At 40.0% G+C, this 10,974-nt stretch overlaps 1 protein-coding gene across 1 annotated transcript in view; it reads left to right on the plus strand.

Moving 5' to 3' along the window:
- Positions 1 to 10,974, plus strand: part of LOC103924226 (chromosome unknown open reading frame, human C20orf194) — a 98,740-nt gene that overhangs the window by 37,170 nt on the left and 50,596 nt on the right. Inside the window, exons 5-8 of the mRNA XM_009332714.1 lie at positions 3,189 to 3,308; positions 4,501 to 4,625; positions 8,174 to 8,270; positions 9,536 to 9,642. Coding sequence (XP_009330989.1) covers positions 3,189 to 3,308; positions 4,501 to 4,625; positions 8,174 to 8,270; positions 9,536 to 9,642 — 449 coding nt within the window. The remainder of the gene's footprint in view (positions 1 to 3,188; positions 3,309 to 4,500; positions 4,626 to 8,173; positions 8,271 to 9,535; positions 9,643 to 10,974) is intronic.

Here is a 10,974-nt window from a genome sequence, read left to right on the forward strand (position 1 = left end):
CCCCCCCCCCCCCCCCCCCATTTTGGCCAGACTAGTTTTCTGCCAATTTAGCAAACGGAATCAGCTTGTTGAGAGGTCAGATAAGCTCTGCCCGCAGGAGAAGAAGGAGCGGGAATGGCTCCTCGGGCAGCAGTGAGCTGTTAGACTGAGTCATTGTCGAACTACAGCCTTGTGGTGAGCTGGGAACAGGCTGGGAGTTACTAAACTCCCAGCTCAGCTGGAGACAGGCGTGGGGGTTTCCTAATTAATAGCTTTCCCCATTGTTCTTTTGAGGACTCCTGATATGCTTTCTGGAGGTATCTTATCTTTGTCATTGTTTCATTTCCTGTTCATTTTCCGCTGACTATATCTGATCATTTAACTCCATATGTTTCTGTAGAATAGTATTAAAGCCTCAGTATGAAAGCTCCTGTCTGTACTGGATACTAAAAACAAAACCAAAACCTGCAAAAAACAATTATTCTGCAGAATTAATTCTTTTATGGTAAGCTAATTTCTTGCCTGCTAGCCTGTCAATGCTCTGCAAGCAATAAATTCACCCATGTCCTCTATTATAAGAGTGAAGCTTATCAGCTGCCCACCTTGTTAATATCTTCTTTTTGCCTTCTCTTCCCCTTCTGTCATTAACTGAAAAAGCAGGATTTTGGTGTTTAGCTTTGAAGATCTTCTCTGCTTCAAGCCTGAAGAGCTGGTGCACCCATATAAAACCTCAAACTCTTCAAGTGATGGTGACATCTTAACTTTTTTTTTTTTTTCTGTGAGGACAGTTTCTCATTTTTCTTCTGATCTTCCAGACTTTATAATAATCTGTTCCTTTTCCTGTGTCACTCTGTGTTATTCTGTCACCCTCTCCCTGAGCACACCACCTTGGCTGTGGAGGCTTTGGAAACCCTAGCAATGAGCTTGATAAAAGAAAGTGCAAATGCCACGGCACCTTCCATCCACACTGTTTGGCCTGTAGTTGAGGGTGCCTTGATAGATTAACATTTGATATGATAGGTGATGTTTGCTTGTGAAACGTAAGTAATGCTGCTTGCAGAACGACTGATCTAACAGCTTGCGGCCACTGAAAGGGACTATCCTAACTCCTACTTTGTGCCAGATTATTGCTCATCTGATTGCCTTCAGAAGTCGCCTCAGTTAGGCAAGTAATCAGTAAAACAGATTATCTTCAGGACATTGTGTGTGCTAGCTTTCTAAGGGTATAGCTGGTTTCAAGGAGACTGATTACGTTGAAATGGAGCTCCCTAGAACAATGGGACAGTTACTCCCTGGAAGAATGGAATCTCCACACTTGATTGTAACTAAAATCCCACCTAAAGACGTGGGCTTTGGCAGATATATTAGTGTGTTGAGTCCCATTGAATTCTAGATTACATTGGTACGCCTGCTTTCATAGGGCTGGAAATGTAAATGAAATAGAGACAGTGTGTTCTCCCTCTTTTGCGCCTCTCTCTCTCTCTCTCTTTGAGTTCCCAGATCCAGGGCAATCTGGTTATGCAGAAAATTATTGGCACAGCAATGACAGAACATTGCAGCAGGGGGGGAAAATGAGTGACTGGGTCTGAGCATTCTTAGCTGAGTCTTATAGATGCCATGACCTGAGTTACAGGTTGACTGTTAAGGCTCTTGATACTCCCTTTGTCAAGGGCTGCCTCCTAACACACAGAATTGTGACTTGTTTTGGAAAGAGCATGCTCCAAGGACACATATATATATATATATATTAAAAAACATTCATATGTATATGTATGAATGGGAGATCAGTGCTAGAAGCTGGATAGCAGAGGAATGAGGATTCAAAGATTGTGGCTGGAAAGATTTTTGAGGGCTGAGAAAGCTGGGGCAAGTGTGATGCAGCTTCCCCCTTTCCCAGCATGGTTCAAGAAGTGCGATGCTATAGTGTGTTATTGGTGCTGATAATCATGAAGCCATGGGCAGGGAGCGGTATTACAGAGGTTCATAGCTGCAGCACAATTTGAAGTGATTGTTCCTCTTCTCTAGGCTTAAACCAAATATCTGATTCCTTGGAACATAACATTAGCTATCCAAAGGCCAATTACTACACAAACAAGGGAGTTTATTAACATGTGGGATTCAGTAGCTGGATGCAGACACGGCATTGGTTAGCACTTTAAAGCTGAAGCATAACATAAAAAAAGGAACATAATTAGGAGAACCTAGGGTTTGTTCCAATTTCTGTTAAGTTCAGATGACTCTTGGGTAGTTTGGTTTCCGATGCAAGTCCTGAAACCCAGACATCCAGGCTGTGTTATTACATTATCAGTGTACTGATCTCTCCTTTGGACAGTGCTAACAAATCTTGATTTGTTGGCAACCATCCAGCTGTATCCTGATATAACTTGGTAGGAAAACTTGATGTTAGTGTTTATGAGAAATTTTGTAGCGGTCAAGACTGGTGACCTCTGTCAAGCCTGGATGTCAAGGATGCTGCTTCATGCGTAGTTTTACTTGTGGAGAAAACTTGATTTATTACAGTAGCATTAGGAATTATGACTGTGACTGTCTTCCTAAGTCTGTGGCCTGTTTCCTTTCTTCTTGTATTTATCTTCCATCTCTTCATGCTCCAGATCTTCAATTGTTTTAATTTTATTTTCCCAAGGACCAGAAAAGGCTTTCCTTGGAAGCTGCTCGTATACCATATGTTTTGTCAGAATACCTTTTCATGATTTGTTACAAGTCTGCACTGGCTTTCTGGTGACTCAGGGATTGCACTGTAATACTGATAAGATAATGTTTAATCACATATTCTAAAGCAGGAGATTTAGGTCACAGGATTATTTTGTTAGGAAGCTTCAATCAAGAACATATTAATTAGAGTGCATACTGCATACGGACAGATGTTTAAGTTTGAATTACTAGATAAAATTGAACTTTTATGGATGCAGAGCACTGCAGAAAACTAGACTTATTTAATATTTTTTAAGCAATGCCTGTGGATTTAGGTCAAGAGTGGAATGTCAGCCTGTGGCAATGAACTTGCAAAAACTCCTTTATCCCTACCCTCTTTTCCCAGTAGGTTCTACTGGCATAAGCACCCACTGACTATGTAAGGGAGTTGAGCTAATACTCCTGTTTTAAAGTTTTCTTATTAGGGAAGAAAACAAACTTTTTGGGTGTGCAATGTTAGGACATATAACGCTTCACATATGATTGTGCTTTTGCAGGAATAGATAGTCGATACAATGAAGGTTGCAGGGAACTGGCCAACTATCTACTTTTTGGCTTGTATAACCAGAATAACAACGACTTTGAAAGAACTGGGTTTCCTGAAGAAGTTCTTGATGGTGAGTAACATGCTCAGCATTTTTACTTATTCTTTGCTGGGGAGACCTTCTTGCAGCCTGTCAGTACTTAAAGGGGGCTTATAAAAAAGATGGCGGCAAACTTTTTAGCAGGGCCTGTTGTGACAGGACAAGGGGGGATGGCTTTAAACTAAAGGGGGGTAGATTTAGACTAGATAGAAGGAAGAAATTTTGACGCTGAGGGTGGTGAAGCACTGGGACAGGTTGCCCAGAGAGGTGGTGGATGCCCCATCCCTGGAAACATTCCAGGTCAGGTTGGACGGGGCTCTGAGCAACCTGATCTAGTTGAAGCTGTCCCTGCCCACGGCAGGGGGGTTGGACTAGATGGCCTTGAGAGGTCCCTTCCAACCCAAACTAGTCTATGGTTCTATGATTCTTCAGTCTTTCTGGAGGGAGGGTGAGCAGAAAAAGGGGCATATCTAAAAAAAAAGTCAGTAAATATCCAACTGTGTATATACACCTGAAAAACTGTTTTTAAAAACACTGCTGAAGAACTCTTGTTGTTAAACACATCGCCCCTCCATACATTCCCCGAGGTGTTCTAAACCTAGACAAATACAGCCCATTATGCGAAGTCCTAGTTCAGTCATGGTATGTATGTACATGTGTTATCAATTATTGTGTGGTCACACCTCTGGAGTTCAAAAATACTTGAGCTCCTTTAACATATTAACTCACTTCTGTAACATTTGAAAGGTGGCCGATCACCATGATCATAGATTATTATTCCCTTATTTGTATGAAACTGAGTATCTACCTCATAGGCTGTAGTGCTAGTTTTTAGTGGGAGCAACCTTCTGATGTAATATCAGGCAAGAGCAACTATAGTTTACAGTTTTGTAAGTGCTCTGTAAGGACTCATCACTGACACTCTTGGCTTTTCAAAGGACAGGCTGATGCAAGTTCTGTGCAAGACTTCAGAATAAACCCACAATTGTTCTGAACAGCAAGAAGTACTATTGTACTTGGAACTGTATATGGCTGCCAGCTGTTTCTTTTTTAAAGAAGTGGGGAATGATTGTGTGTTCAAATAGTTAAACAATTTTCTTTTAACAAGGTACATTATAGGAAAAGGGGTTTCTGTTCAGTTTCTGTAGGGGTTTTTTTGTGCCCATATAATTCTTCTGTGTATGGAGTCTCGACGCTGGAATAATATTTGTTCTGCTTGTTGCAGATATAATCATATTAATAAAACCTGACAGTGTTCATCTGTACTGTAACCCTGTGAATTATAATCATCTTTTGCCGTATGTGGCATACTGGAGGAACTTGCACTTTCACTGTCTAACTGAAAATGAGGTAAGTGGAGAATGAATGCAGATGAGATTTGTTAACGAACTGATACTCGAAGTGGAACTTTTTTTTAACATTCCTTCCAGAAGTCTTTTCTTCTTTTTCATACTCAGCAGGGGAGTGATCTGCATATATATATATATGGGTATTAATCATTTTGCTAATCTGTGCAAGAAGGATATGTTTTTAATACTTTGTATTTGTTGGAGCATGAAGTTAAATTGCTTCCCTCTCCCACTAATTACTATTGTTTTGACGTGAGCCAATGATCTTTTAATGAGGAAAAACATGTGGGTTGTGAGAAATACAGAATCTGAATCAAGTACCACAGTCAACACTGAGATTTCCAATGATAGCCTTATTTGCTACCAAAGCAGTGTTTTAATGCGTTGTTTGCCAATAGTTTTAGAATATTAGAAAAGATCAGCTTAGTAAGCCATTTAAAAATCAAGAAATTTTATTACGTATTTTCATTTTAACTTTCAATGCTTCCTTTCAAGATCTATTAACCTTGCTTTCATTGGACCATGTGAGTGATGTGAGTTTCACCTTGCATTTAAAAGTCGAGGTATTCTTAGAAAAGCTATGTTTATCATGGTGAAGTACGGTTAGAGGAGTGAAAAATGAAAATGCTGTTTGTCTAGGTGTAGGATAAAAACCTTTTTATTCCAGTTGAGACTGGAAATGCTTCTCCCTAAATGCCATCAAGGGAAGCTTTCCCCCCCGACCCCGTTCAGTTCTGTGTAGTTCCTTTTCTGAATTAGAATTATACTGAAATCTGAAGGGAGTGGGTCAGAAGCCTGCAATGTCAATGGGTGAAGCTGGCGGAAGAATGCATGGGGAGGTCAGGGAGAAAAACCTTTTGTTCCCTTGAGTTTCCAGCTTGAAAGCGATGGGGCTTATGATTGTGTTTTTATGTGGCTGTTCGATATTTCATAATTCTGTCATCTAAACTAATTCAGGTTAAAAGGGACCTCTGGATATCATCTTGTCCAGCCTCCTGTTTAAGGCAGGGTTAGCGATGAGATCAGATCAGGCTACTCGAGGTTTTTTTGCAGTTGGATGTTGAAAGCATCCAAGGGTGATGACTGCAGAACTTCTCTTGGCTATCTGCTCCATTACTCGACTGTCCTAATAGTCAGAAGGTGTTTCCTTTTATCCAGTCTGAACCTCTCTTGTTTTAAATCATGCTCTTTGCCTTGCATCTCAATAACGTTTTTGTGGGCACTGGAAGGCAGCTCTGAGGTCCAGCCATTGCCTCCTCCGGGCTGAACAAGCCCGGGTTTCTCCTTGTAGGACAAGTGCTCTAACCCACGGATCATCGTGGTGGCCATCCACTGAACTTGCTCCAGTTTTGTCAACATCTTTCTTGTACGTGGGTCCTAAAACTGGATGCAGTGTTCTAGATACAGTCCCATGACTGCTGCACAGAGGGGGATAATTACTTCTTGTTAAGATGTAAACAGCTGAGCTACAGGTTAAAGCATGCCATAGCAAAATCTAAAGCCTGGCTTCATAAGGTTTTTCTGTTGCCAAGATCCCTACTGAAAGGCCAAACCTTGAAGCATACCCGAGGGTGGTAAAACTCACCCATTTTGGAGTCAAGACTGGAGTAGTTCTTAACACGCTATTGCTAGCACGACTGTAATCTCAGCTGTTGAATTTTAAGCTGCATCTGCTTATGGGCTTTTATATGATTTATTGTGGTAAGTAGTAACCTTAATCACACAGTACTGGCTTGAAATAATGGTGTAACCAGAAAGGTAAACCATATGCCTTGCTATTTGTGGAAATGAATGGAAACGTTTGATTTCTGAAGTTGAAAATACAAGGTTCACTTCATTGCTGTTTCATGTGAATGAGCTGAGCGATGCGCTTCTAGTCACATTTCTAATGTATAAGAACTGTTGGTTTCCTAGATTACTTCTGGAAGAGAAACCAAAAAACGTTGCTGTGTCAGGCTTTAAGTGCATCCTGTTTACAGGAGGATTGCCTGTAGTGGCTTTTAAGCTTTTTTTTTTTTTTTTTCCAGTGATCAAAACAACTTTTTCTTGCTTTTGTAAAAATGAAACCTAAAAAGCTCAAGAGCTTTAGAAATAAAGAAAGCGGTGCCATACCTGGCTCTGTGCAGCTCTTGATGAATGTGGCAAAACCTATAGCCTCTCCTTCCTTTCTTCGTTCCCACTTGCCTTTAACTAGACCATAGGAATTTAAGTGAATATCCTAGTTATCGGCAGAGGTAACCTGTTATTAAAGAATGCCCGTTTTCAAAATGGCCAAATAAGATAAAGTACTGACATTTGATGCATACTGCGTAAGCTTTCTGGGTGTCATGATTGTACCGTTCATGGAACGGGCTGTAGTTATACCTGCAATAGCAGATAGTGAGCAAGCCTTTAGCACCCTGCCAAAACCCACGTTCTTATTCTAATGGCATTTTAAGTCTTGAGAAACTGGCAGTTGTTTGGGGCTTGGCTTTGAACTGACACTTTGATCTGGCTTCCTGGGATTGAGGAAAGAACACATCATGGAGGAACTTGGGCTGCGTCTTAAATTCAGGCTTGTCTTAAAAGAACTTGTTCTTAAAGTAAATTTGTTGGGTGTACCCTGAAGCTCACAAGAGCTATATACAAAAAGTTCATAATCATGTAATTTACCTTGATATTAAGTTCAGAGCACTGTACATAAAAAAAAAAAAAAAAATTTAAAAAAATAGACAAAATGCCACCACCTTCTGATCTTGCTCCAGAACGCAAGTGACTCTTGAAGTACCCAGCAGTTCTAGGCCTGGTGGTTTCAGACTTGCTACTAAACTGTGCCTTTTCAGATAAAAGTCAGAGAGCATTTATGATTTTTTCTGTTCTGTTATAAAAGTGATTTTTGTGTGATTTGTCAGTCTAGTTTTTATGCTTTTCTGAGCCGTAAGCATGATATTTGTTCTTCGCTCCTCCTCTTCAGTCTGCTACTAGCGTGAAACAGCAAGATAGTGTTGCATGGTGGTGTCTCCTCTTCTTTCCTCCTCCTTTTCCTATATATGCCTCTCCCTCAGACAGCAATTGGTTCTTATTGCTTGTTCTGTGACCTGAGGCATATCTTGTCAGTTGGCTTTCCTGGTTTAATGTTGTTAAGCTGGTAAATTTTTTTTTTCCCCTCAGTGGCAAGTTTTTTGTGGCAGATCAGTTAATATTCACAAATTCTTTTATTGTTTAAAAATTGTCCAGAATCTAGTAGATGATGTTGAAAGACGTCACTGAAAGCTGAAAATAAAGTATATATTTATGCCTTTGTATAACCTTATTAAAAACCTTGCTCTGAAGTTTGATTTTTAAAGAATAATTTCCGTTGGCTTGAATACATCCCTGCCATGACGGAGTTTTCAAAATATAGATACTGAAGAGGTTCTTTAGCTTCTGGAAGCTGTGGATAATAAGTTAGTGGATTACATGACATTTGCTATGGAATGAAAACAGTACAATATGTATTCTCTTTAGTGCAAAACTCGCAATCAAATTAGGCATGCCTAATCAAACCTTATTTTAAATGACTTCTTTCAGTATGAAGATGAAGAAGCTGCAGAGGAATTCAAAATTTCCAGCTTTGTAGACATGGTTCGAGACTGCAGTCGCATTGGTATTCCGTACAGCTGCCAAGGTAGGTTAGCTTGTTTTATGCTTATAGTGTAAGTGTTTTGCAGCGTGCAAGTCATGCGGTTCAGGGAATGAAGATTTCCTTGCCTTTGGTAAGAAGTAAGGATTAATATGTCAATAGTTTCCTTTTAGCCTCTTTTTACTTAAGAGTTGGGTTTCTTTCTGAAAAATGTAAGCCCTTAGACTTCATCTGAAGAGTGAATGCTCACAGCGTGAGGCAAAGAAATCATTTACATTCAGAGAAGTGTGTTCTGCCGCTACAGAAGTTCTCTGTTCAATTGGGAGCTCCGGATAAATACTTCTTTATGTAAGGAAAGAATAAACATTTCGTTATGCGAGTTTCCTTTTTTAGCACTGAAAAGACTGGACTGCATGACTTCCTGTTATGATCTGTAGCCAGCCTTGCAGCCTGAACAGTGTAATCTTACATTGTTCAGTAAAGTGTACTTTGCAGTATCCCCAGCAGTGAATAATGCAAAAGCAATGCAGTGGATGTACTTCACTGTGCAGCGTGAGCGTGTGGGGTTTTTGGTCCATGGTACAGTAGGTGAGAGGCAAACAAAAAAAAAAAAAAGAAGAAAATTGCTTTCTATTTTTGAACCATGTAAGTTCAAACCAAGCTAATTCAGTTTTGGTGTGGTTTTTTTTTTTTTTAATTCCTAATTCTTCATTGCTTCTCTTGAGGAAAGGATGGTATGCTCTGACTGCCTGAAAAATCATTAATGGGTCAGGGCATGGGGGAGGATGGTGGTTCTTTGTTAGGAAATATCTAAAGAAGGTGTGTAGCTTAGGGATGATAATCACACTTCACTTCAGATGGCTCACAGCTTCACCGATGAGTACCAGGCTGAATAGTTTTCCTCTCCCCCGACTTAAAATTCCGATTAACATGGGGATGACGTTGACAGTATTTGACTTAAGGCCAAATATTTAAAGAAATTGGAGTAAGCAAAGCTCCCTGTTTAGTATTTTGAATTTTAATGGGCACAGTTTTGCTAATGGACTTGGAATGACATTTGCAAGGGGATGTTGTATCTTTTACTAGAGTGATAGCTGCAAAAAAGGGACAAAATTCGGGGTGTAAAGAAAGGCGTTTCTAAAAGCTACCATCTTCACAAAAAACATTTTTCAATTACAGATTTTAAGTCGTACAAAGACAGGATAACTGAGATCCTTTATTAGAATCTCAGGACAACTCTAAGATCTCACAGAAAGTTAAAACTGCCAGTATTCATGAGAGAATGTTTCTGTGAAACATTTCTTTTGCAGGTCATCTACAGATATTTGATATGTTCATTGTTGAAAAGTGGCCAATAGTGCAGGCTTTTGCACTGGAAGGAATTGGGGGTGACGGCTTCTTTACAATGAAATATGAAGTAAGTAGTTACATTTTTCATTTTCTTCCATTTCCATTCTGAAGCAGAAGTTGAATCATGGAATAATTTCAGTTGGAAAGTACCTTTGGAGATTGTCTAGTCCTGACTCACCGCTCCAAGGAGGCCAGCTTCTAAGTTGGATGAAGTTTTTCAGGATCTTAAGAGGCCGAGTTTTGAATGTGCAAGGATGGAGACACCACAGTCTTGCTGAGAGACTGTTATGAGCTACACAGCACTCTGTCCTGGATAAACCAGGATTGTTTGGTGTGTCCCCAGCACCCCTCTTGAGATTTAGAACTTTTTTACTTCTCCTCTAGAGCTTCCTCTACCAATAACAGAAAACACTTCTTTTTTAACTCTGCGAGATGGGTATAGATCTTCAAGAGCAGTGCAGGAGGAGCTGGTTAGTGACAAATGCCTTGAAATGAACTGAGAAAATCAGAAGTGACTGTATTTCTTGGGTCATTAGTTCTGACACAAGAGATGCATCTACTTTTCTCATCAACCTATATTCTTGGGCCATCATAGCCTGCTGAATACGGCAACAGCCAAGATTTTGGATGATGTTCCTAGTTTTAATAATGATTTGCTGTTCCACTCTGAGCAACCTGTGTAATTTGATTGGCCTATTTATTAAATACACCCTAACAGCATCTTCAGAGGACGGTTTCGTATTTATATACTTGTTTGAAGCTTCTTTCAGTTAGTTTTCTTGGACATCTGCCACAGAAATGTAGATGTCCTATTTTTCTTGTCACTCCTCCATTTTTACAGCCAGAATGTTCTTCGTCTGCCTTCTGACAACTGGAAAAACCCCCAGGAATTAATAGTACCATTCTTAAAGTCTCATCACATATAGTACTGTACATGCTTGCTCAAAAATTATGTGAGTTCAAGCATGCCTTTCTGAGCACTGTACTCTTTCCACCGATACCTTTCTTCATGCTTTTTTTTTTTCCTTCATTCCATCACCAGTACTGTAATCATCTTGTTGCGTTACCCTGTCAAAATCATTAAATATGAAGTGCGAATAGGTGAGCATCCTTGTGGAGGTCTGCCTAAGTATCAATAGCCCTCCCCGATGTCTGAAATCAGTCAATGAAAATTTGACTGTGAATTCAGGAGTTGTTTGGGTCTTTAATTACCCTTGCCAATTCATTTCATGAATCTGTAGAGGCTTTGAGAAAAAGTGTAGACACAGTGTGGCAATGACTTTGTAAAGGCAGAGCCTCTCCCGTTTCATTGTGGCAGTTGATACTGTCTTTACAGCTCTGTTGCGGACTTAAAAAGAGCAATGCAAATTCTCAGTATCTGTTTTTAAGAGTAAGCCTG

This window comes from Pygoscelis adeliae, unplaced genomic scaffold, assembly GCF_000699105.1.
Source record: "Pygoscelis adeliae isolate BGI_AS28 unplaced genomic scaffold, ASM69910v1 Scaffold29, whole genome shotgun sequence".
Lineage (NCBI taxonomy): Eukaryota > Metazoa > Chordata > Aves > Sphenisciformes > Spheniscidae > Pygoscelis > Pygoscelis adeliae.